The sequence below is a fragment of the Setaria viridis genome, chromosome 5, assembly GCF_005286985.2.
Source record: "Setaria viridis chromosome 5, Setaria_viridis_v4.0, whole genome shotgun sequence".
Taxonomy (NCBI): Eukaryota; Viridiplantae; Streptophyta; class Magnoliopsida; order Poales; family Poaceae; genus Setaria; species Setaria viridis.
The window spans coordinates 39,136,690-39,162,322 of NC_048267.2; the positions used below are offsets into that span (position 1 = coordinate 39,136,690).

General features: G+C 48.0%; 5 protein-coding genes and 1 non-coding gene across 7 annotated transcripts; 3 read left to right on the forward strand and 3 right to left on the reverse strand.

The window, feature by feature from the left end:
• Positions 1–2,198: 2,198 nt before the first annotated feature.
• On the forward strand, positions 2,199–6,336 carry LOC117857362 (zinc finger protein VAR3, chloroplastic). The gene is made up of 5 exons (XM_034739992.2): positions 2,199–2,709; positions 2,799–2,916; positions 3,346–3,596; positions 3,902–4,000; positions 4,085–6,336. The coding sequence occupies exons 1-5, from the start codon at positions 2,321–2,323 to the stop codon at positions 6,072–6,074; spliced, it is 2,847 nt and encodes a 948-aa protein (XP_034595883.1). The 5' UTR covers positions 2,199–2,320; the 3' UTR covers positions 6,075–6,336.
• Positions 6,337–7,332: 996 nt separating this feature from the next.
• On the forward strand, positions 7,333–9,695 carry LOC117857366 (large ribosomal subunit protein eL24). The gene is made up of 6 exons (XM_034740002.2): positions 7,333–7,445; positions 8,069–8,114; positions 8,302–8,377; positions 8,463–8,564; positions 8,962–9,110; positions 9,318–9,695. The coding sequence occupies exons 2-6, from the start codon at positions 8,104–8,106 to the stop codon at positions 9,466–9,468; spliced, it is 489 nt and encodes a 162-aa protein (XP_034595893.1). The 5' UTR covers positions 7,333–7,445; positions 8,069–8,103; the 3' UTR covers positions 9,469–9,695.
• Positions 9,696–9,909: 214 nt separating this feature from the next.
• LOC117857364 (uncharacterized) lies at positions 9,910–11,654 on the reverse strand. 2 transcript variants are annotated; one of them, XR_011898223.1, is made up of 3 exons: positions 11,465–11,654; positions 10,674–11,298; positions 9,910–10,586 (listed from the first exon to the last, which is right to left on the reverse strand). It is a non-coding gene; the product is annotated as an uncharacterized protein (transcript). The 2 variants fall into 2 exon arrangements; XR_011898222.1 differs by having other exon boundaries at positions 9,910–11,298.
• Positions 11,655–11,977: 323 nt separating this feature from the next.
• LOC140220090 (pentatricopeptide repeat-containing protein At1g09220, mitochondrial) lies at positions 11,978–13,393 on the reverse strand. The gene has a single exon (XM_072293763.1). It carries the CDS (start codon positions 13,391–13,393, stop codon positions 11,978–11,980), a length of 1,416 nt encoding a protein of 471 aa, XP_072149864.1.
• Positions 13,394–13,553: 160 nt separating this feature from the next.
• LOC117857363 (pentatricopeptide repeat-containing protein At5g15010, mitochondrial) lies at positions 13,554–15,323 on the forward strand. Its single transcript, XM_034739993.2, has one exon. The coding sequence runs from the start codon at positions 13,554–13,556 to the stop codon at positions 15,105–15,107; it is 1,554 nt and encodes a 517-aa protein (XP_034595884.1). The 3' UTR covers positions 15,108–15,323.
• A 1,669-nt stretch (positions 15,324–16,992) lies between these two features.
• LOC117857365 (NAC domain-containing protein 68) lies at positions 16,993–18,716 on the reverse strand. Its single transcript, XM_034740001.2, has 3 exons — positions 18,293–18,716; positions 17,807–18,090; positions 16,993–17,683 (listed from the first exon to the last, which is right to left on the reverse strand). Exons 1-3 carry the CDS (start codon positions 18,492–18,494, stop codon positions 17,264–17,266), a joined length of 906 nt encoding a protein of 301 aa, XP_034595892.1. The 5' UTR covers positions 18,495–18,716; the 3' UTR covers positions 16,993–17,263.
• Between the last annotated feature and the right edge of the window lie 6,917 nt (positions 18,717–25,633).

A 25,633-nucleotide genomic window follows, 5' to 3' on the forward strand; every position in this document is an offset into this window, starting at 1 on the left:
GACGGTCGCCCCCGTCGCCACCCGGCCCCGCTGCCCGTCGCCGCCCAAGCCGCCCCACCGCTCGGCCCGTCCCGGTGCCTGTCGCCGCCCGCTACCCAAGCCCCATCCCCGTCGCCCGTCGCCGCCCACCCCGTCGCCCGTCGCCGCCCAGCCCCGCCGCCTGTCTTGCCCCGACTGCAAAAACTATCCAGGGGAAGAAGAAGATAGGATAGAGAGGATGACAAGTGGGGCCTTAATTGGGGGGCAACAATGGCAATCCACACTGAAATCGATCTTTTTTGGAGCTGAGAGCACCTATCTAGCCAAACACCTTAGTTCTGGAGTTTTGGAGCGGAGCTGGCCCCATGTGGAGTTCTGGAGTGGAGCAGCTCCACCCGGAGTTGGAGCCATGCCAAATAGGGCCTAAATATAAGCTAATTACAAAACTAATTACACAGATGGAGTCTAATTCGCGAGATGAATCTATTAAGGCTAATTAATCCATCATTAGCAAATGGTTACGCAGCACCACATTGTCAAATCATGAACTAATTAGGCTTAATAGATTCGTTTCGCCTCCATTTGTGCAGTTAATTTTATAATTAGACTATATTTAATACCTAATTACTATCAAACATACCATATGACAGGTGCTAAATTTTAGCAAAACACCCCTTACCATGTGTCCACTTACCATGTGTCCACTACTCCACTCAACCGTTGGAGCACTTGGCCCTGTTCGTGCGCGCGCACCTACCACCCGCACCCCCGCCGGATCTTTCGCCGCCGGTCAACGCCGCAATGAGGGGCGTCCACGAGCTTCAGGCTCACATGCAGTAGTGCTCGGCGATGGTGGATGTGGATCTGTGCTCCTGTATATCCGGTGCTCCGAGAGGTACTCTGCTGGCCTGGGTCTGTGTGTCTGTGTCGACTGTCGAATGCGTTGTCTCTTGCATGCACTCGCAGAAAAGAAGAAGAAGAATGCGCTGTCTTTTTGCAAGTGAACAATTGGATACGATAGGAATAGGATGGCGTCGTCGTGCTCGTGCATTGCGAACCAACTGTGACGCAGCAGTTGGCTCGGTTAGGTATTCTATCTAGGCGCATGCCCACTCGCTCGCACCGGATGACGATGTTGCTCCGATTCGGATTGCAACGCGGGAGGGCTACGTTACGTTCCCCGCTGGATCACGGCAAAAAGGGGGGCCCGATCGTGCATGGAAGAAATGAGCGTGAGAACACGTACGGACGGAAAGATCGTGTAGTCCACTCAGGAATCCCACGTTCCGCGCCCTCCTTTTTCACACTGCAGTGCACGTACCTAACCTAGCTAGCTCTCCAGCATCGCCGTCGGGATGGAATATGCTTTTCCTCGCACATTGAGCTAGTGTGTGCGTGTGTGACCATCAGCCGAAGCTAACACGTTTAACGGTGACAGCCTTTAATTTTGTGCCGCTCGACGAGGAGATCTCCGTCAAAACGATTGCGTACGAACACGATCCCGAACTCGGCGACCTGACATCCGCCGAAATCCGTGAGATCCAGGCTGACGTGCGTACGGGCAGCACGGCTCGCGGTGGCCGACGAGCCCGCCGGCCGGCCGACACCGCGGACCACACGTTCTCTCTGCCTCTTTGGTCGTGGTGGTGTGGTGGACGCTCGGTCATCCCGGATCCTGGCGGGCAGTTGCCGATTGGCCTCCGGGGGGAAAAAGGATCGTCTGAAAATGGCACGGGGGCGCGACCCTTTTGGCCTTTTGGCACACGATATCGCTGACCTCGTTTCATTTCCACAAGGGGCATGGCGCCATGGCCGCCCCTTGCGCCGCTGAAAGATCCTGTTAACCTACGGTACCGCACCCATGTGCTAATCGTTGTGGCACCCATAGGCGCCTTTTTATAGGGTCTTTTTAGATGAGTTTGATGGGAATTCTGGGGGTCAGTGTGTTTCGATAGGCACCCTTTTTGAGCGTTTGTACCTTGGCCCATTAAGCATTATTCCATTTCCAACAAAAGGAGGACCGGCCTGGTTCACACACAATGTACAACTAGATGGGCTGTAAGCCTGTAAAAGAACAATACAACTGGGGGCCTAGCATGGGCCGCAGCCAACAGGCCGAAAGGCCCAGCTCGGCCATCCCGTTACCGGCACAGAATACTAGCCGTCCGATCACAGCCAGATATTATCTCTCCAACCGCTCCTCAAAAAAAAAAAAAAATCTCTCCAACCTCCGTCCGCCGCGCCATCGCCGTCCGGCTAAACCCGGCCGCCCGCTGCGCCCCATACCGAAGCCGGGAGCGGAGGTGCAAAACCCTCCCTCTCCCTCTCCCGCTCCGGCGCCATGGGCGGCGCCTCCAAGCTCCTCTCGTCCCTCCTCCTCACCTCCTCCCCGCTCCGCCTGCGGCCCGCGACCGCCGCCGCCGCGCTCTTCCTCACCCCGCCGTGCGTGGCCTCACGCCGCCTGCTCCTGCTCTCCTCACGCTCCCCGCTACGCACCCTCTGTACCTCGTCCGCGGCCGCCGCTTCGTCCTCCTTTCCGCCCCCGCCCCGAGCTCCTTTCCCCGAGTGGTCCCGCCTCGTCGACCGCCTCGCCGCCGCCGGGTACGCCTCCCGCGTCCCCAGCCTCGGCGACGAGCTCGCCCTCGCTTCCGGATGCGACCTGTCGGACAGTGCAGAAGCCGCTGTCTCCACCTGCCTCGCCTTCGCGCGTGACCGGCCTGACCTCCTCAGGTGAAGCGATTGGCTTGGCCGGCTAGCTGATTGGGCTTTGGCGGGGCTGAGGGTCTTATAGTTGCTGACTGATTCCGGTGTGTGTCCAGGTCGCTTCCAAGGAAGGATGTGGAGGTCCTGGTGGCCAACGCCGCGCCTGTTCTGTTCAAGGATGGGGAGTCTTCAGCACAGCGGCTGCGGCGCTACCTCGCGGGGGAAGAAACCGATGTGAGTAATTGCCATTTCCTTGGTTGGTCTCATTGCTTCATTATTGGTTGGGTGCAGTAAATCTTAGTTCAATCATCTATTGTTCATCAGTCTGCTGGAATAAGATCTTACTGAGCTCTAGTTACTGTCTGAGTAGATGTATGGTTTCTGTGCTACCACTATGTTTTCATTGAGACACTGAGATGCATAACCAATTCATGGCCAGTCCGTGAAAAAAAAAATCCAAATAGAAAGTTCCGTATTTTTGCCACAATTTTTCTTGCACCTTCTAGTTCGTATGACAGTTGTCTGCAATTGAAATGCTATATTTACCTCAAATCCAACTTTAATAAAGTTGAATTTTCATACTATGACGTACAATTTAATTTGTTCAGAGAGAATGGAAAGTACTTACTGGTCAACACACTAAACATGTGAAATTTTTGCCAGGTCATTGTTTCAGAGAGAGCTGAAACTGTTGATATTATTCGATATCTGTTAAGTTACACATACAGTTCTTCCGACAGCTTCTCAGAAGCCAAGGAACTTATTGATTCAGCTGTGAGAAATATCATGGCAGAGTTAGTAAGTTTTACTGTGGAATCAACTCCCAAACCAAGTTCCTTGAGTCAACCTGAACGATTTTCCAGACCTCCAGGGCAAAATATCGAAATGAAGCGAGGCGACTGGATCTGTACAAGGTGTGCCAATTCTATCATTATATTTCTTTATATTTTCCAGTTGTGCTTCGCTCTGTGCCTTGCATTGTGTGAACCTTCGCATTAATCATTTGTTATTACTAGATATGGTGTATATAAGTGCGTACTTAGATGTTTCGTTCTATTGTTGCAAAGTAGGCTGCACAACTTTGCACCTATACGATCACTTTCTTTTTGTACAACCTGTCACTACTCTTGCACTAGCTTGTAACATTCAACCTGTTTTTCTCTAATATGTTTTTTTTCCTTCTACTCAACTTTAAGTGAATATGCTTTGCAACTTTCAGATGTAGCTTCATGAACTTTGCAAGAAATGTTAGGTGCCTTGAGTGCAATGAGCAACGGCCAAAGAAGTTGCTGACTGGTGGAGAGTGGGAATGCCCGCAGTAAGATCTGACTTGCTAATTGCTAAGTTTTCGGAGTTTATATAACTTTTGACACAGCTGACTTTATTTTGTTCTTTTGCTAAGGTGTGATTTCTACAATTATGGAAGGAATATGTCGTGCTTAAAATGTGAGTGCAAAAGACCAGCAACAATCCCACCAACCCCTTCATTTGCTGGTTCTGGTTTAGGTGGTGTGGCACAGCTTCTTAATGCAACGAATGGTGGTAAATCTGAAATTGATAGAAAACTTGCCGAAAATGATGAAAAGGCAGAAAGATGGTTGAGCAAAGTTTCTCAACTCGACGATTCTGCTGATCTAAGTAGTCTAGCAGAAGATGAGGACTTTCCTGAGATTATGCCTATGCGCAAGGGGGTGAATAAATTTGTGGTTAGCACCCGTAAAACACCACTTGAAAGAAGGCTAGCAAATGCACAGTACAGCAACAATAGCCCTCAAGCTGCATCATCTGATGACTCAAAGATCAGTCAAACTTTGGACAGGATACTTGGGCGTTCAAAACCTACTGCAGCCTCAAACAATCAACCTGGAACTGGAGATGCTCTGAAAAAATCAACAGACCACCTTAGCAGTATTGATCCTGTTCCATTTGTGCCCCTACCTGCAGATATGTTTGCTCAACCACAGAGTAATAATGGACAGGGAAATCTGGATGGCCAAATAAATGCAGAAGTTGACAGTTCCATGGAAAATAGCACAGTGCCCTTAGCTGAGAGGCAAGATGGCATGGAATCATCAGATACTGCTGAGAAATGGTCCAAGAAAGTTGGAGAACTTGACGTAAATGACGTCCCAAGTGTGACTTCTGATGAATACTTACCCGAGATTATGCCAATGAGGAAAGGTGAAAACCGGTTTGTAGTTAGTAAGAAGAAAGACCGCTCGCTGACATCACCACAGTTCAAAAGGCGCAGTTTACTTGAGCATGCTGACAATTCTGATTTTGTCCCATTTGTCCCATTTCCTCCTGATTACTTTGCCAAGAAAGATAAGCCGGTGGAGAATACTGCAGCGACAGGAATAGTGTCAGAAGGTTCTCCAACATCTGAAAAGTGCTTGGAAACAAATGCTTCATCAGGAAAGTACGGAAACAGCTCGAATACTTCACAGGTGGTGGGTAGTCAGCCCAAAGGCAACGTGGATAATGAGAACTGGAACAGAAATTACTCTCAGCTAAACTCAAGTTCTGGTGGTTATGGTCAAAGCAACAACTATCAGCATCACTCACAATCTCATGGGGCACAATCTTGGCCTAGTGATACTGCAAATACTGGTACTTGGAACACAGGCTACTCCCATGGGAACTTTAAGGAGAGCAGAGGTGACTCTACTTACAATGGAGCTAGCTCTGCACAACAACCTTATAATTCAGGTTATAACAGCAACAGCAATTCTTGGAGCAGTGAGAACAATAACAGCAACACTGCTTGGACTGGCAACAGCAATTATAACAACGATAGTGCTTGGAGCGGCAACAACCATTATAACAACAATAATGCTTGGAGTGGTAATACTTCGTATAGCAACAGCAGCAGTACTTGGAACGGCAATGGCAGCTATAACAACAATACTTGGAGAAGCAGTCACAGTTATAACAACAATGCAACATGGAGCAACAGCAGCCACAAGGCGTGGAGCAGTAGTAACAGCAATAACCAGCGTGACTCATTTGCTGACAATAGCAATGCTGCCAGCATCAGCGATTCCATGAACCCTAATCAGACAATTCACAACTCAGGTTATGGAGGAAGCTCAAATAGAGATTACACTGGAAAAAGCTTAGAAGGATCTGCTGTGAAGGATCCTGATCCTCTGGACATGTCTGAGGAAGCCAAGGCAGAGAGATGGTTCAGGAGAGCAGCCCAGATAAAGGACATCTCCGAGCTTGCCAACATTCCAGACGAGGACTTCCCTGAGATAATGCCGATGAGGAAGGGGGTGAACAGATTCGTGGTGAGCAAGAGGAAGACTCCATTGGAGAGGAGGTTAACATCTCCGCAATACAGAAGGAACCTGCCAATTGTCAGTTCTGAACCGGAGAAAGATGCCAGCTGAAAACTCAAGCATCATGACTGGGTGCATAACACCAGTGTATTCTTTGACACCAAATTGTGACAATAAACCAGTGATCAGAAATAGAAACCATGAAAAAAGCTCAGGAAAGTTTTCTGTAAGGTAAAAATTTTGTCCGCAATGGCAAGGGGTTTGCTGGATTTTGCTTGTTACGTGTACCCTATACGAATGTGTGTTGTACTAATACCTTCAACACTGAACCCGTGGATGACACTTATCGAAGTTTTGGCTTGTTTGAGGTACACATGTTATATTCTTGTATTCTTTCATTGAATTTGTTTGTTAAATTCGGATACTATAGTGTGTTCTACCTCCTGGTTTGGATGAAGCAGAGTATGCCTACCCTTTCTGAAAATGGCTCGTGGCTTATTTGGGTATGAGTCTTAGTTATAGTATTTGGCTTCACCTTCAAGACGTGGGAAATAAAGTGGACGACGATTTGGTTTATGTACATTGTTAACGGAATTCTATAATTTTAGCTCAATTACAATTTTTTTGGTCTGATTATCATGTTAGATTCCACTGTTTAGTTAGCTTCCGATGCAAATATGTATATCGAATATGGAAATGGGATGATAATATTTTGAAAATATTGTTCGCTTGGCTTATAATTCGCTAAAGTGTCATGCCATGGCTATGTGCGTAACATTTGGGTCAATTGCTAACTCGAAAAGGTCAACCTAATACGATAATTGTTGGAGGAGAGCACAATAATTGATATGGTGTGTTTTATCTTTTATGTAGCCATGTAGGTACGTGTATAAAACCGTATATGTATAGGATATGTATGGCCTTCTGAATCTGAACATATACTTGTGCTTAATGTTTCCATTGAAAGGGGAAAAATAATTTGTTTCTATTTTTTAAATTCCTTTTGAGGAAATTAGGAAACACAATAAAAATAAAAAAGTAAAGGATATTGAAGTAAAAAATCTCATTAAAATATCAAAAAATTAAGAATATATTCATTTGTTTAAATTTCAGATATGAAGTTTTTTTTTATCTAGCTATTATTATTAAAAAGGTAGCAGTGTGTAAAGGAAAGAAAAAAATAACGACAAAAGAGAGAGAGTCAACAACTCGCTGCCATCGTCCATCAAAACGGTCCAAGTCCATGGCCGAACAGGTCGGGCCTAACGGGCCGGCGAGAGGGGCATGCCCCGCGAAGTTGTGGTTGCCCGGCGTGTACAGCCCGTTAAGGCCCCGCACCCCCTCACCATCCCACGCCTCCGCCATATAAAGGGTTGCCCCAACCCTAGCACCCCTTCTAGTTTCCCCTCCCGGTTCCCCAGCAGCCGCCGCGCGCTGCTCCATTTGCCACAGGGCCCTTTGCCGGCGACGAGCACCCACCAGGTATGCCCTCCCCTTCTCTTCCCTTCCTGCTGTGCGAAACGGAGCACCTCAAACCCAAATATAAGCTATTTGCATCCGAATCCCGCCCAGTTACAATTTATTACCTAATAGCTTCGGTTTTGTTTGCAAAAGTTATCGGGTGTACATGCCCTATGCTGGGTTCGCTCCTGGCCTAATGATCATCGTGCAAGAGAGGCATGTATGCGCAGTTTGCAACAGTTGCTGCTTTGTGTTTCTGCTGTCAGTAGTTAACCAACAATCACCTAGTGTATGGGCTTGTGGTGGTTAGTGTTCTTGTGTAGATAGTCGTCACAACTTGTTGATTTTACTAGTTTCATTTGAATCAGAGCACATGTACTGAGGCGCTATATCTATTTGGATGGCATAGTAGCCTTTTTTTTGTGTGCTAGAATGACAAGGGAACCCGCTTTGCAGTAAATATTTTAACTCGTATTTTTACTGCCAGTAGTCGCCCAATAATTACCTGTCGATATCCTGAATTTTGCAACTTTTCACTGTTTCAGTTCATGGAGAGTTGCTGTACTGTCCTAGTTGCTTTTTTTTTTGGCTCTGTTCTTTAAACATAGGTCGTGATTCTCATGTTTGTTGCTTATGACATCCAGGCAGGAGCTTGTGAAAGTTCCCTAAGACCGACAAGATGGTTCTTAAGTAAGTTAATTCTTTTTATTAAATTGTTGCAATGTATTTTTCATCGTTGTTGCTAATTAAATACTATATGATCTCTGGACGACACAAATTGCACAGTAGCCTATGTTTTTGTTAATTACTAGGAACAAATTCAGCATTATTATATTTTGACCACAGTGATCTCAAGAATCCTTTTCTTTGTTTGCAGGACTGAACTTTGCCGTTTTAGTGGCCAGAAGATATATCCAGGGAAGGGTATTAGGTTCATTCGTGCTGATTCCCAGGTATGCTATTTCTGATAATGGGGGATCTTTACTACCAACAGTTGGAAGTGTATCTAACAGATTTATTTTATTTTTCCTTTGGCAGGTTTTCCTTTTCGCTAACTCAAAATGCAAGCGCTACTTCCACAACCGTCTGAAGCCTGCAAAGCTTACCTGGACAGCTATGTACAGGAAGCAGCACAAGAAGGTATTTTATTTTAGTTGTATACTCCTATGTACATGCTGTGATCCATTCGTGTAATATGCATTCAATGGATCCAACTAGTTTTATACTGCTGAAATATCATTAGGATTATGGTTTTGTGGTGATTTATGTTCTTCGATGTGTGAAGCAGTAACAAGCTTCATAAGCAATGCAATCAGCATTTTGAAATACCTCTGGCATTTGTCATTTGGCATTTTCCCTTGTTGGAGTTTTCAGTTGATCACCACATGCATTTGATTGCCAAAATGAGGTGTTGTCAATTTTATTTGATGGCTGTGCGACAATGCTGAGTTAGCAGCAATTGGTGACTACAAATGCTATTGGTTTCTGCCATGTTGTTTTATTCCTTATGATGCTGTTATTAAATGTGTAACTACAGGACATTCACGCTGAAGCTGTCAAGAAGAGGCGCCGCACCACCAAGAAGCCATACTCACGCTCAATTGTTGGTGCCACTTTGGAAGTTATCCAAAAGAAGAGAAGTGAGAAGCCTGAAGTTCGTGATGCTGCTAGAGAGGCTGCTCTGCGGTATGTTTTCCATCTTTCCGCAGAGCTATTCCTTCAATTTATTATATTCTAGTATATGAAGTTTGAACTAGTAAAGCTGATACTGCTGTTATTTATCCTCCTTCCGCCACATTGTTTTAGTCCTTGTGCACGAAAGCTATTTTGCTTACTGTAACTTGTATTTTTCCATGGTCCTGCTCAGTATTTATTTGATGCGTAAATTTACAGTGAGATCAAGGAGCGCATTAAGAAGACCAAGGATGAGAAGAAGGCCAAGAAGGCTGAGGTGGCGAAATCTCAGAAGACACAATCCAAGGGTGGTGCTGCACAGAAGGGTCCTAAAGGCCCGAAGATCGGCGGTGGCGGTGGGAAGCGCTGAATATCATAGACATACTAGTACTGTCAACTAGCCTACCCTCCGATACTATCTTTAGACCTTGGTCAAGTTAGTCTCGTTTCAGTTGTCACCTTTCCAATGAGATTGGCGTGTCCTGAATGTTTTGGATTGTTTCGGGAGTTGATTTACATTAGCACTTATCTTTGTTAATTATTGTTCAGCAAGTTTTGTCATCGATTGCCAACATGTGATAAGCGAATGATTTTGCATGATCTATGTGTTCCAGCTTCCAACCGATCGGATTGTTTTCGTGCTGAAGGCAGTCGTTTCACTATTATTCTAGTTTGCTCGTTAACCGGAACATTACACACGAATTGGCCTACGTTTTTGTTGAAACAGATGTAAGCACTGCCTGATGGTATGCAGCAAACGATTTTGGGGAAAGAAAACTAGGTTATTAACTTAGTCGACGAATTTGATGACTTGGGGGACATGCTATGTATTCAAATGTAATGAACTGATCATGTAACATGAACTGACTACTGAGTTAAACAGCGCTGCAACACGGGCAATACTGCCCTCATAAATTTACAGACACGGCAATAATATGCAACCTAACTATTCCTCGAGCTAGCTGGGTCAATAACACTGTAAGCCGGTGATTTCGTCACAGCAGTATCAGCCACCCATCTCTTGGCGTTAATGGCTTCCCTCCATCCATCTGAGCTTCTTGGAGACCACCTCACCAATAGCTACATCACCATGACACCATGTGTCTTGCACGCTCCCAGCAGTATTTTCGAAACCACAGAGCCAAGGGCAATGGGTCTCTTAATGATGACTCTCAGTGCTTCCTCCAGCTGACCAGCATGGCCGAGGAGATTGATGATGCACCTGCAATGCTTCACCTGTGGTTCCAAATTGTGAACCGATTTTGTGCTTTCAAAGTGGTTAAGACCATCCCGAACTAGTTGCCTGTAAGCATAGGTGATCAGCACACCAAGGAATGTAACCTCATTTGGTGTGAGACCTTGAGCAAGCATACCGTGAAAAATGTTCAGTGCATCATCTTCAAACCCATTGTTTGCTAGGCCTAGTATGATTGAGTTCCACGACAGGATGTCCTTTTCTTTATTTTCTCCGAATACTTGTAATGCCTCCTGCACGTTATACATCAATCAGAGAGTTCTGCATAATGATGTCAGCTTTGATATTGTTTCTCCTCACATAGTCATGAATCCACTCACCCAGAACAAGTGCACCCAAGCGTGTGCAAGCGGAGAGTACATTGGCAATCACAACAGCATCTGGTTTCATCTTCGCTCTCTGCATCTGCCTGAAGAGATCCAAAGCATCAGAGAAGTGACTAGCCTGAGAGGCTGCTAGTATGCGCATATCATAGAACTCCATGACATCAAATCTCTGTCAGGAATTTGATTATATATTTTCAACGAATATTTTCTTCGCTGAGACCAAATTCCCACCTTTTGCATATGTGGTGATCATTGCTTTTAGTATCATGGTGTTCTTATCCTTCATGTGAAAGAACACCTTCTCAGCTGATTGCACCTGCCCACTTTTACCATAGTAATCGATCAAAGTGTTTCCCAAGTACACACCCACCTCAATAAAATAACGCTCTATGTACCTAACCATGCAATCCACCGCCCCAGTCTCCTAGAAGAGTGCAAGCTGAAATCACCTTGACCATTGAAACCTTATCAGCTTGCACTTCTTCATCCTGCATTAACTTGGATATTCCAGAACCTCTTTTAGTCTATTGTGCTTGCTGTATCCACTGATCAAGATATTCCAGGACACGACATCCTTAACTAGCATCTCATCAAAGACGATCTTACACAAACCATATCACTGCAAACAACATATACATGAATCAGCAAATTGGAAACAAAAATGCCCAGAAGATATCCAAGTTTTAGAACATGGTTGTGCCGTTTGCCTTCCTTGTGACTTGTGAGCACAAGTTTTTGCACAAGCCTTCAATACGAAAGGAAATTCCGGCTGTCTGGCTTCATACCTTCTTCCTGAGCTTTCTTGTAGAAAACGATGGCATCTTTTGGTGATAACCTTGAACATTGCATATTGACAGCTGTGCAGGCCAGAAACAATGAGATGATGATGAAGCTTCTTTACTGTTTCTATCATTTCAATACGAGCCAGTTAAAGAGGAGAAAGAACTGGAGTACTGGACATGTCATTCAGTTCACCTGTGTCCTGCAAGGAATCAGACTAGTGAACAAATACAAATACAGCATGCCTTTAAGGCTTTGTATCAGGACACAAAAAAGAAAAGAAGGTGAGAAAGGCACAAGGAGAGGACTGAGGTCAAATGTGGGATTGTGGTCATATAATTTGTAACAATAAATTTAGCAGCCAAGAAAAAAATGTGTCTTTGCGTGGAAGATAAAAACGCTAACAGAGTGCAATAACCCACATTAGGTCAGTAGATCTAATGAAAGTTGGCATACTACAGGGAGACAGTTAAAGTGGTAAAGCTGCAACAAAATTTGAGAGAGCTCCTTTCCAAGATTTACCTAATTTCACCAACCAAAGCAAGCCCGGGAACCTTAACAGCTTTCCTCTCATCTACTAGCTTTCGTGCTTGTTCAGCATCACTAAACCAACCAATCTCATTAAGCATATTAGACAACACCGCAAAATCACCACCGGATTCTCTTTCTAAGCTCAGTATCTTCTTTACCGCCCTCTGCCCCATCTCAACTTCTCCATACTTACTGCAACAACCCAACAGTGTCCTCCACACCACTACATTAACCTCCACAGGCAACCCCTCTATTATTTGCTCAGCCTCACTCAACCGTCCAGCCCTACCTAGCATGTCTATCATGCACCCAAAATGCTTGACCTCTGGATTTATATTGTACTCATAAACCATGCTTTTGAAAAATGCTAATCCTTGCTCCACCAACCCCCCATGGCTGCAAGCATTGATGACACTCAAGAAAGTGACTCTGTTGGGTCTAATCCCTGCTCTTCTCATCTCTGCAAACAGCTCAACTGCCTCAATTGACAGCCCATGCATTGCAAAACATGAAATTACCGATGTCCATGACACCAAGTTTCTTCTATCCAGCATTTCATTGAACACCTTTAATGAGTTTTGCACAGAGCCAATCTTAGCATACAGGTCTATGAGTGAATTCCCAATCCGGACATCTGACACGAGACCCTTCTTCTCACAATAGCAATGCAGCATCTCACCCATAAGGATCCCTCCAAGATTAGATATTGCAGGAATAACTGCTAAAACAGTTATCTCACTCGGGCTAATGCCTGCTGCCATCATGTGGCAGAAGAGAGCAACAGCCTCCACATAAAGACGAGCACGTGTATATCCATCAATCAGTCCAGTCCACGAGACAACATTCCTGCAGGGCATATGCTCAAACAGAGTCCTTGCATACTCAACCTCACCCCACCCAGCAAATCCAGTGATCATCACGTTCCAAGTGACTGCATTCTTTGTGGGCATTTCATTGAACGCCCTCCGCGCTTCCACCAAACGCCCACATGCGACATATGCATTGACAAGGGAAGTATGCACATAGACATGGAACTCAAACCCCTTCCTGATCACAAGCCCGTGGAGCTGGGCGCCGGCTCGTGGCCACCCTACACCTGCGCAAGCCTTGAGCGCGAATGCATAGGCAAATGTGTCGTCAGCCAGGTGTATACGGGCGTGCCTGAAGAGGTGCAGGGCCTCCTGGGGAAAAGGGCCGTGGGAGTAGGCCTTGAGGAGGGCGCGCCACGGTGCGGGACTTTGGTCGAACACCTGGTGGGCAACGAGCTGGGCGTGGACTTGGAAGAGCTGGCGCCTCTCGTCTTGGTGCCTGAAGAGGAGGGCGGTTAGTCTGTGCAGGTGAGGGTGGCGCCGGGACGGAACGGTGGCCATCGTTGCCCCAAGAGGTGGGACGGAGAGAACCATGTCATGGAGGCAGCAGTCCTCTAGGCTTCTTCCCGAGCCCTAGCGGAAGTTAGTTTGGGGCTTCTCCAACAAGGGACGTTCTCCTTCATAACAATTGCCATAGCAGTAGCCTGACACGGCGCAACTCATTAACCGGCGGGCGGCGGCTGGCTCCTCCTCGATGTTGCGCAGGGTCCTCGCGAGAGCGTTCCCACTCTCCGCCGCCTCCACCGGATTGCCCAAGCCGTTAAGCCCTGTCCTCATCGGTGCCTCGCGCCTTGCCAGTTCTTCCGGAGACCTCGTCGCAGACGGCGGTAGCGGCGGCGAGGATGACCCCTTCTCCTTCCCGGACCACCACCAGCAGCAGCTCCCACCCGACGTCGCCCGAGGGGTGGACGCCGTCGTCGTGGCAGCCGAGGCCAAGGCCTCCAATGCGGCGGACGCCGCGCGGGCCCTCGACCGGTGCGGCGCCGAGGCGTCCGAGCCGCTCGTGGTGGCCGCGCTGGCGCGCCTCCGCAACAGCTGCGCCGCCGCGCACGCCACGTTCCGGTGGGCAGCGGCGCAGCCCGGGTACGCGCCGGGGCGGCGCGCGTCCCACTCCATGCTCGCCATCCTCGCCAAGCACCGCCGCTTCGACGACGCGCGCGCCCTGCTCGACGAAATGCGCCGCGCGTCGACGGCCTCCCCGGCCGCGGTGCTCCTCCTCATCAGGCGCCACTGCGCCGCGCATGACGTTGCCGGCGCCGTCGCCTCGTTCCGCGCGCTGCCGAGCTTCGGATTCCATCCTGGCGTCGCCGAATTCCATGGCCTCCTGAGTGCGCTTTGCCGGTACAAGAACATGCAGGATGCGGAGCACCTGCTCATGTCCAGCCAGAAGGAGTTCCCCTTCGAGACCAGGAGCTTCAACATTGTGCTCAATGGTTGGTGCAACATTGTTTGCAGTGTTCGGGAGGCAAAGAGGTTTTGGAGCGCCATGCAGAATTTGGGCATTGACAGAGATGTTGTGTCGTATGGGAGCATGATCTCATGCTTCTCAAAGACTGGGAGTTTGGATTCTGTTATGAAGCTCTTTAACCGTATGAAGGAGGCTGGCATCGCACCAGATCGGAAAGTATACAATGCAGTTGTGTTTGCGCTAGCAAAGGGACGTTGTGTGGACGAGGCAAAGATGCTTGTCCGGACCATGGAGGAGAAGAAGGTTGCCCCGGACACAGCCACTTTTAACTCTCTTATTGGGCCTCTTTGCAAGGCTCGTCGGGTTCAGGAGGCAATGGAATTGTTTGATGCTATGTTACGAAGGGGGTTGTCTCCTTCAGTGAGGACCTTTCATGCGTTGCTTAATGTGGCCAGGGACCCCATTGAGGTGTTTGATCTATTAGATAAGATGAAAGAGTTACGCTGTGAGCCAGAGATGGACACTTACATTATGTTGATCAGGAAATTCTGCCGATGGAGGCAGCATGAGAGTGTGGAGAAGCTATGGAGTGCAATGCCTGCAAATGGGCTGAGCCCTGATCGGAGTGCCTACATTGTGTTGATACATGGATTATTCCTAAATGGAAGACTAGAAGAGGCGGCAAAGTATTACGAAGAGATGAAAGCTAAGGGTTTTGCACCAGAGCAGAAGACTGAAGAAATGATACAGGCTTGGCTTGCAGGCAGAGAGCTTGCCAAGGCATCAGCATTGGTTCGCTCTAAGGGTGGTTCGGTGTCTCTCAGACTTCCCAGAAAGTGACAAGGTTAAGCTTAGCTCTGAAAGGCGATCCATAAAAAGAAATGAAACAGGATAGGAGGGTAACTATTGTTATTCCTGAAGAACTGCTATAAGTTTGAGGAGACACTTGGCTGCATGGAAAACTAGGACTGTTGTATGTTTTTCTTTGTTATTTGTCACTTGAATGATAAGTTAAAAACTGGAATTACAATGGAAAACCATGTTCTGGTGGATGCATGAGACTTGCATTTCTATGCATCATGTTTTTATCCTGTACTGACCAGATGCTCAATTATATGTGTACAAAACTTCTCCTGAGCCACATGCCCACCTGAATGCTTCCATTAACATCGAAGGGGCATTGCAGGTGAATAGGTGATTTTGAAAATGAAATCAGTGGAAATGAGATGGAAAAGGCAAAGAGCAGATTGACATAGCTTTCTGATCTGAAGATTTTTGACATTGTTGCTTCAAGCAAAGCTGCAGATACCATCTAAAGATCCGTTAGGCGGGTAGATTCCATGGAGGACAGCAGACCAGCAGTGGGTGGGACGAGCTGCCACCAGAATTGGGCTGACGGGCTGACTGAGAACATTGCCAGGGCAACTGATCTTGAGTCTCTGTTTACAAGCAGAAGGGGTTAATATCTGTGTGCCTGTGTCTAACCAGCTGCTGTTCTACTGGACTGCTTGTGAAGCCTACCTGTGGCTTGAATGGTAAGCAGTTTCAAGTTTCCACCATGTTCATTCCTCTCATTCCGTATGGCTGGAAAGTGGAAACTCAAAACTTATTCTTATGTTCCATACTGTGATGTTTTAGTTTCAGCAGTTTCATAGTATATAGAGCCCACTGCCCACTGGCTTATCATATAAGTGCTTTAGTTAAAATCCATCTCGTTGCATATACATAATTTTGTGTCATCTCGTTCTTCTGGATGATACATTATGCACCACTATATATATATATGTGTGTGTGTGTGTGTGTCTATATATATATATATTTTTTTTCTTTTGTCTCGGGTCTATTGCAGCTGCTGTAGTCATTGCAACCTTTCTGATGGCATTACTTCTTTGCATGTGCGCATGAAGAATCTGACGACAAGATCACATTGGATTTGAAGCTGGGAGTGGTTGCCGCCAGCCTGCTATTAATCAATGGCGATTATGTATGGATGCGTTCTGACGGTAGGGCTCATCTAGCATTTGATATCTGAATACATCTAATCTATCAGATACCCTTTAGATTGCTACCTTGTGGCTTAAAATAATGCCTAGGAGCTGGCGGCTTAGATCATACTACTCCTGATAGCATGGTCCAAGTCAAAGAGCTTATCCTTGTACGGTCTGAAGACCTTTCTATCATATTCCTAGAGATATACCAATGCCCATCGCAACTGTCTCTTTAACGTGTATATCTTCTCGCACGCCTGAACACTTCTGATATGTACTCCAGAATTTGGCGTAATCTTGCAACCAGATGCAAGTTGCTTTAAACTATACTATGTAAATGGTAGATGACGCATTTTTCTTGATGAAAACGATATCACTTCCTGTGTGCGACTCAACAGGCTTATCGCCTATGTCCATGTTTGTGTTCAATGTCATTTTCATGGTATCTGTCTAATCTAGCTGCAAGTGTCACAACACTAGTATTACTTGTGTTTGGTTGGAGGAATGGAACAGTGGATGGACCATCCCGGTTTCAGAAATACATTTGGTTGTTCAATATCCTTCATCTCTCATATGCAAAAGCTACTAGAAAGATAAGGAACAAGGTCCCCTCATTGCAAAATTATAGGATGGTCTCAGGATAGAGTAAACACTAGAATGGTGCATCTGTCTCATCTTACTCGTGTACTTCATAGTAACTTGAAATAGCTGTACGAAGATCAGATAAAGACCAAATGTTCTGTAGAATCATCCAAGATAAATTTCAGTTCAGACTGAACATATGACAATACGAGTAACTTCATAGTTTTCTCGAGAAGTGCAAAGGGAGGTAGGTGTTTTTTTGCAGGTTACCAAATGCATAGATAGATCTAACAAATGAATAAACATTACAGGCCTACAGCAACAGTTTTGCAGAATCATACCCTCCAAATTTTAAATCTTGTTTTCTAGTCCTGTCTAGCCACTCCTATTGCCCCCCTTATTTACAAGAGCATGTCTTTCCCCTTCTCAGAATGGTGGCAAGATTGTCTGCCACATCTTCATCGACGGCGAGCTCATCGACTGGAAGTAGCCATGGCCTTGACCAGCTGCCAGATTCATCGTCTGGTGGACCGGGTTAGGATTCACCAGCTGCACCATGTTGTAAGGCGCCTGCAGATCATCCAGATTCAGGCCGGTGAACCAGTCGTTGTCCTCCTTCACCGTCACGGCGCCGATGCCGTTCTTCATGGCCTGCACCCCCTGCGGCATGCTCCCGAAGCTGTTCTGCATGCCGGCGGCGTTGTCGATGTCCGAGTCGTGCGTCTGGAAGCTGTCGGACATGGAGTCGGCGTGGTGGTGATGCGGCGCCGCCTCCGGCTCCTCCACCTTCACCTTCTCCCAGTTCTTCTTCTTGTTGTACAGCCGGCACAGCACCCACTCGTCCAACTGCAAGCACGCAAGAAGCTAAAAACGTCAGCAATTCAGTACCAACGGGGAATGCGCGGCGGCGTGAGCAGCGCCATGGAATGCAACCGGAGTAAAGGAATGGGATGGCCCATGGCCGCGCACCTTCTGTGACCCCTTCTTGCCCGGGGCGCGGTCAGCGTCGGCGAGGCGGTACTCGTGCATGATCCAGTCGGTCTTGACGCCCCTCGGCGCCTTGCCGGAGTAGAAGACGAGCGCCTTCTTGATGCCCGCCGCCCTGCCGCTGCCCTTGGGCGTGATCGGCTTGTCGGCGCCGGTGGCCTTCCAGTACCCCCTCCCGGCGGCGCGGTTGGGGCGCGAGCCGTTCGGGTACTTGCGGTCTCGCGGCGTGAAGAAGTACCACTCTTTGCGGCCGAACAGCGCCTTCTCTGAAGGAACAGAAGACACACCGAGGTCAGAAACGCCATTCATTGGGTTCGATTCTCGGAAGATTTGGATGAATGAACGAATCCATAAACAGTTAAGAGGATGAAGAGTTTTTCCTTGAAGCCATCCATGATAAAACGAATGAAAAAAAAACAGAGGAAAGCAGAGCAAGGGAAGATGCAGAGGAAGAGGGGCGGCACGCACCAGGCAGATCCCACGGATCGAACTTGTAGAGGTCGACCTCGGCGATGATGGGCACGGGCAGCTGCTGCCGCGCGACCCTCCGGCAGAGGTAGTGCATGACGAGCTCCTCGTCGGTGGGGTGGAACCGGAACCCCGGCGGCAGGTTGAGCTCCGCCTCGGCGTCCCTGCGCCCGCTCCCCTCCGCCGCCACCATCATTGCCATCCTCCTCCTCCTCGAACCCCAAGCAATCAACCCCAAACGGCTGGCTGGCTGGCTCTGGCTGGATGCGCGCTCTCGAACCAGGTTCCAGAAGAGAGACCGCGTCCTCGTTTCGAAAGGCGGCTGGCTGGCAGCCGGTAGATAAATCCTCGTTGCCCCGTGAGCTGCTTCCTTGGCGACCAAGGCGGTTGCGCGTTTATATGGGCTGCGCACTGCGGCCCAGCTCGCGCCCCCCTTCCCCTCTTGCCCCAGCCTCGTGGGCTTGGGATGAGGATGCCCGAGGCTGCCGCGAAGGTTCCCCGCGTGGAAAAGGCTCTGACCCTGTTCGGCGTTGGTGGCCGACTGGCCGGCGACGGCGCCAACGGCAAGCCAGGGTCAAAAGATTAGCGGGGCGGGTCGGGAGATTTTCCGCGCGGAAAATAATCTGCCGATCTCGGCGAATGGGACGCCGGGGTCGCCGTGACAACCCCCCATGTCTCTGACTCCTTTTGCACGGTGTGCATCTGGAGGTGGCTGCGGCGCCTCCTGTCGCCGGAGCCGTCTCCATCGACGGTCTGCGCCACGTGGGGATCGTGCCGTTGCTGTTGTTGTTCTGCGACGGAGCGACACGTGTGGGGAATTTCTCGGTAGTTTTGAGGAGGATTCGGTCGGGCAGTGGGCGTTGGGGTTTCTGCATCGGGTCCGTGGAAGAAAAGGAAAGTAATTTGATCTGCATTGACAAATTCAGATCACGGGTGATGCCACAGCCGTGACAAGCTCTTGAAATTCTGGCGAAGGGTTTACGAATACCCAGTCCAAGCGTGACGATGCTCCATCCATTCTCCCGGTGGACAGGTGCCTAAAATTTAAATGCGGGTGATGTAAGCCGTGTTTTTTTTTGGTTTCCGTTATGATATCAATGCGATTAGGATCGATGATGCTCTGTCGATGAACTGTTTCCATCCACAGACCATTTCAGATACAGGCGCCTCTCTGCCTGTCGACAACGCAGGATATGCTTGGAATATTAAAAATTCACAAAGCATCTGCATACTTTGCAATCCAACCCTGGACGTTCATACGAGTCGTCGTCCCCATGCGTCCACTTAGTTTAATTGCAGACAGGCCGCCAGACAGCCAGTAGACAGTACAAGGTAGGTTCATCTCGTTTCTTCAAAAAAAAAAAGAAGGTAGGTTCATCTCCTCTTTTTCTGCAAAAGGAAGTTGCCGCCATTCAGATTCAGCACGTGCCCAATGGATCAGCATCAGCCCGCCGCTGCCGGCCTGTCCGGCTATCCTATCCTATCCAGGTGCGTTGAACCTCCTCGCCCGGGCCGCAACGGTGGCGAGCCCATCCGGCGGGGGTTGGTAGGCCCACCCCGCCCGCACCCCCGCGCGCTCGTCGTCGACGGCGGATGCGTTGCGTTCCTCCGGCGGTGGACTATGCTGTGAAATTGGAGCGTAGTGCCGGGGAAAAGGACGGACTTCACGTAGGAAAAATGGGGCTTGACAGGGATCTTTCCACCATCCTTGTCTGCTTCTTTTAGGAAAAAAAAGAAGAGGGTTGTGTTTGCCGGTACTTTTTCCTTAATTAACAATTTGAGGTGCCCCACAGCTGGATGATCACTTACACTTTTCTTGATTAGAATGTACTCCGTGTGAAGAATTAACAGTTTTGTGTGCTGTGATGTCGGCTTGGCGAGATCGTTTATTAGGGATATTAGTATTACTTTGTTGTCATCCGGTAATTAACCTAGATTTGACTACAGTGTACTCCCTCCGTATGTATAAGGTATGTAAGGAATTTGCTTTTTTATTTTGCTACTACTTTTTATAAAGTTATAAATACAAAGTGTCTCTTCAAATGTAGTTACTGTTCCTTTTTAAAAAATGTAGTTACTGTAGGCCCTTTTTTTTTGGAAAAGTCCAATTTTCACCCGTAGAACTTTGATTTTCAACCAGTAGAAGTTTGATTTTCAACCCACAACTACAAAACCGGACAGGGAGGATCATCCAACTATCAAAACCGCGCAAATTTGGCCGTTTGTGTGGTTTCAAGAGTGGTTCATTTTATAGAAATTTAAAAAGTTTAGGTTTAATTAAAAAATTCATAACAAACTCATTTCAAACTAGAAAAATATCAAATTAGTGCCAAAAATTTTCTGAAAATGTAACATATATGTTGATGTTCTAGTTGGCATCATTTGAACCTTAGTTGTTCATGTTTCTTGTGTTTATTATAAGTAATAAAACACTAGGAATAGTAACAAATATGATGTAAACAACTCCAAATAGAGTACCAACAAATATCCTAAATTTTTAGAAAACTTTTGGTACCAACTTCATGTTTTTTAGATTTGAAATGAATTAGTTATGTTTTTTATTGAATCAAAAAATTTTGAATTTCTATAAAATGCAAAACCACCCTCGAAACCACGCAAAGGGTCAAATTTGCCTAGTTTTGATAGTTGAATGGCCCTCTTTGTCCAGTTTTATAGTTGTGGGTTAAAAATCAGACTTCTGCTATAGTTGGAGGTTGAAAATTGGAGTTTTTCCCTTTTTTTCTGGTTAGTAGTTGTGATCAGCACTGGAAAATACAACTTTAACGTTTTGGACATAGAATTAATGCAGGCCAATTGCTTCCGTAGGTGCAGTAGTAAACTCGTAGGGAAAAAATTTCACATCACGCATCAACAAGACACGCACAATCATAATTAAAATTTTTGGATTTGAATGCATTCCTTATGGTTTCTAGCCGTTTCCTAGGATTTGAAACTCCATGGAAATGAGAAAATTTAAGTACTGAGTGGCTACCGAGTTGCCGAGTTCTTCTAGGTAGCGATGGGGTTGTTAAAGAAACAGGATATGCATGACTTCTTTGTGTCTTTTACTATGTGTTGTACCTGGGCTAAGGGGCACTAGCCCCCTCCTGATGGCCAAGAGAGCAGGAAGACGAGGAGAAAAGAGGGAAATGAAGAAGAAAAAGAGGAAGAAGGGAGGTGTAGATGGAGGTAGAAGAAGCAAACTCCACCTAAGCTTGAACCCTGCCTCCACCACTGGTACTTTGTATTTTTATTTTCCTTTAGCAATCCATCATGTCTTTTTTTAAAAGTATTACATACATAAAATCGCATGTGTAGAATATTTTTTTAATCGATGTTAGATTTCTAGATTTGTGCGTAAGGTGAACGTACGTACATGAATATTATTACGAAACTTAGAGCATTGGGCGTGTGGTGGCCGTGGGCCGCGGCACAACTTATTGCTTCCCGCCCATTTCACTACCTACTCCAGAATGATCCCATTGTTGCTGTGGCGTGGTGTGCTCAGAATCGATCCCTGTCACTCGAACCAAACAAAAGCTGGACCGAACAAAGATCGCTTTCCAAGTTCCAGGTTCTCACGAGGTCACAGCGCAATGTTCGACGGCGACAGAATCCGCCGAGGAACGTGACGAAGGTCAGAGAGGTAGGCCGTAACCCGTAGCCCGTAGGCATATCCAGGGAGTGGAGAAGAGATATCCACCGCGCCCGGGCGGCGAGTGACGCCAGCGCCGACGCAATTCAAACCTGCCAACCGTGGTGTTCCTTGAGCGCGAAGGCGCCCGTCACGCCGTCGCCGCGCGCGGCCGTACGGGCAGCGCATGCATCGTGTCCTTGACTGGACCAAATCCTGGCGGCAGCTGGCCTGCACGTCGATCATCATCGCCATCTATTCACCTACCCCATCTCGATCGGCGTCTCGCTGCTGGCCAGCCGCGCGTACGTGCGCCCCGCCGAGTCATATCTTCACGTGTGCGCCGCTGATGTGTCGACCGGCCGGCGAAGCTCGATCTGTCCCGTGACGTTGGATCTGTGGCTGGCTGGCTGGCTGCGGCGCCGGCGCCATTGTGGTCTTGGTCTGAGTCAGATGTTTATCAAACGAGGACTGCGCCATTGGGCGGTGGCACTACCGCCCTAGACTGTTCTGCGGCGCATGCATGAGGTGCGTGAATGGACATGGCTTGAGGTCATCCTGAAGGGAGCGAAAAGATTTGATATCGGTAACGCCCTTTGTCAGGACTTTTACTGCAGCTTCTTCTACAGCTTCAGGTGAAGCTGTACCAAACGGGCCAAAAAAATAGTTTCTCATGCTAAGCTTAAAGAAGTCGGTCTGGGGTTTATACTAGAGGTGCGGAGTTGAAAAAACTAACTTCCCACGGCTCGACCCCTCACCCCCACCTTTCGGTACGAAACTGCCCCCACCTTAGTTGTAATTACGGCAAAATTGCCACCGCATACCTCCGAACGGATAAGCCTCGTTCCGAACTAAATGGTCAGAATTCTATTAGTATTAAAATTACGAGTTTTTCTCCAATGGTCCATCCCATAAAAACTGCACGGATCTAAAAGTAAAGAGATAATTCGTTTAATTAATTTTGTTATGGATCATCGTTGGATCCAGCCCTACTGCTGTCCTATTGGACCCGATCCATGCCCGATCCAGGTTAGTTTGGATCTTATCCTACCATTCGCTCGTGCCGATTGCCGAATGGACGAACGGCGGGTGGCGCAGTGCCATCATAGGTGGTGACGCTCGGCGGTGGCTCTCTATGCCATCCCCGGTCCCTGTGCATCGCGGTTTGGTCTCCACCCTGATCCGCTGGTTCGCACGCAGCACGCACCCTGGATCAGGACCAGCGCTGCCACCCCGCCTCTTCCCCACTCCGGTTTCATCATCAGCAATCAAGGCGCATTCCTACGAGACCGAATGGAGGCAGAGCTCCGTGGCCTGGAAGAGTACATCGCAAAGAACAAGGCCAACAAACTACAGCCTACAACCTGCATTGCTTCCTGATGTGGAGTTTTTTTTATTGTTTATGTGAACCACATTTAAATTCTTAAACTGGACATATGCACTTCGCTTAAAGAGATCTCTTCCAGTACACTAAGGCCCTGTTTGGGATGGCGGGCGCGCGGCGGCGGTCACGTACCGCGGCTCCGCGGCCGCATCTCACGGTACGCGGCCCCGTTCAAAACCCGTGCCATTTTGTCACTGGCGGCGGGCGGCCCTGCGGTAACCGTACGGCGTTCGGCAGGATTATTCCCGCGGTCGCCGCGGCCGCCGCCACACCGCTGTCCCAAACGGGACCTAAGGTTCCTTCCTGTAACCTGTAAAGAAGAAACTAGCCGTTCAAACCAATACTAGCGGCATAGCCGGTTTTGCTGCTCCGATCAATACGTAGTGTTCTCATTTCACTAGCACGAAGACAAAAGCACGAAGACAAAAGTGTATTCTAAATTTGATAGGAAACATAAACAAAAAACAATGTAATATGTGAGAAGTACATTCCCGGAATCAGATTTTGTGCAGAGAAAAGTTAGCTTATTTTCTGCACACAACGCATCAAATTGTATGTTGCAGAGCAAGACACATTGTGATCAGTAATAACATTTCTCGTTGAGAAATGCCCTGGATATTTGATTTGAGCAACCTCTGGCAATGCATTTGATATAGCTAATTTCTGAAACTGTACGCACATCTAATGGAATTATATATTTAGTTCCGGTAAACAGAAAAACACACATATGCCGATCATTTGAACAAAGAAGATGGATCCCAGGAAAAAAGAGTTACATCAGTACATTTAAGGAAAAGTATATTAGCTTATAGCTGATTGCCGAGAAGGAAAATGAGATTTAGATAGCCCCATGCAAATCCATTTGACAAAAATAGGCAATTAGAGAACATATTTGTCGTGTCCGCTTCATCTTCCTCCTTATCGTAGTCGCCGCAGTGTTGCCATCCTGGGAATCTAGCGCGTGGACTGGGCTGGCATCCTGGAGCACGGGGTCACGGCGATTACCATCCGGAGGTCAGGAGGTTGCGCCAAGGTAAAATGGAATGGAGAGGATGAAAGGGGATGCTATGTGGATGTCCATGCGCCACCGCCGACGCAAGCTTCAGTCTTGCGACGAAATAAGCCGGCACACTGTTTGCATGAGAACCGAGAGAAACGGATCATGGAACGACGACGTCCAGTCCCTCTCATTGGTATGGGCCAGGTTCCTGTCGCGTCTGGCAATGTCGACGCATCACAGGAGTGAAGACGGGAAGTATCAGGGGCGTCTTCGCTATACCGGGATTAATGTGTGTAGCGTTGTGTGTGTGTGGCGGGCGCCGTTTGTGGGCCCAGCCGTCAGAGAGTCAGAGCGAATGGGTTTTATTGCTGTATCGTGTATGACAATGGGATCATCTTCATTCTCAAGAAATAGAACTCTGAACTCGTGAAGGAAACTTTCCTTGGCGATTTCCTATCTTCCCTTTCCGATCCCCTCTCGTCCACTCACGTCGCCGGTGAACGCCGACGGCCAAGGGATACGACAGTTGGTATCAGAGACGGGCTATCCTCGGCGTGCGCTCGCTGTTTCCGCAATACTCCGTCGATCTGAACCGGACTCAGCACAGGCTTGTTGAGATCTCGGGGTTTGCCGCGCAGCACCGGCGACTCCGATTGATTTCCCGTCAGTCCTCGCTACCCCGGTTCGATTTGCGGGCGGGCAACACGGCGCCACCGAAACCTTCTGTGCAAACTCGCTTTGTCCTCGGCGCCATGGACACGGCGGACCAGAAGGATACGGCGCGTTGGCAGCAAATGACGGACAGCATCGATCTGCTCTTCGCGCGCGTGACTGAAATTGGTCGCGTACAGGAGCAAATGCAAGTCAATCAAGAGCTGGGCGTCAAGGCAATGGAACAAGTATTGAAAGATCAGGCTATATTGTCCAAGCAGATTGAGGAGACGGGGAAGGCAGTCTCGCAGCTCACCATGGACCGAGCAGGGGAGGACGACTTCGACGCGTTCTCTGTCAACTCCATGGGGTCCAGACCACCACAGCAATTTCGTCCCCCACGCCCTCCTCCTCCACAACCCCCTGGTGAGACGCACACTACCCGTTCGATGTTTGGTCTCCACCGTGGTACAGGTGACGGGCCCTTGGGATACAAGAATGCAGTACCTAAATTGAATTTCCCAGAATTCCATGGTCGGGATCCCAAGGTCTGGAGGCATAGGTGTGAGGATTTCTTCAAATTCTATAATGTCCCTGAACATCTCTGGATTACTACAGCTACTATGCACATGAAGGATAATGCTGGGAGATGGGTGGAAGTACAGAGGTTAA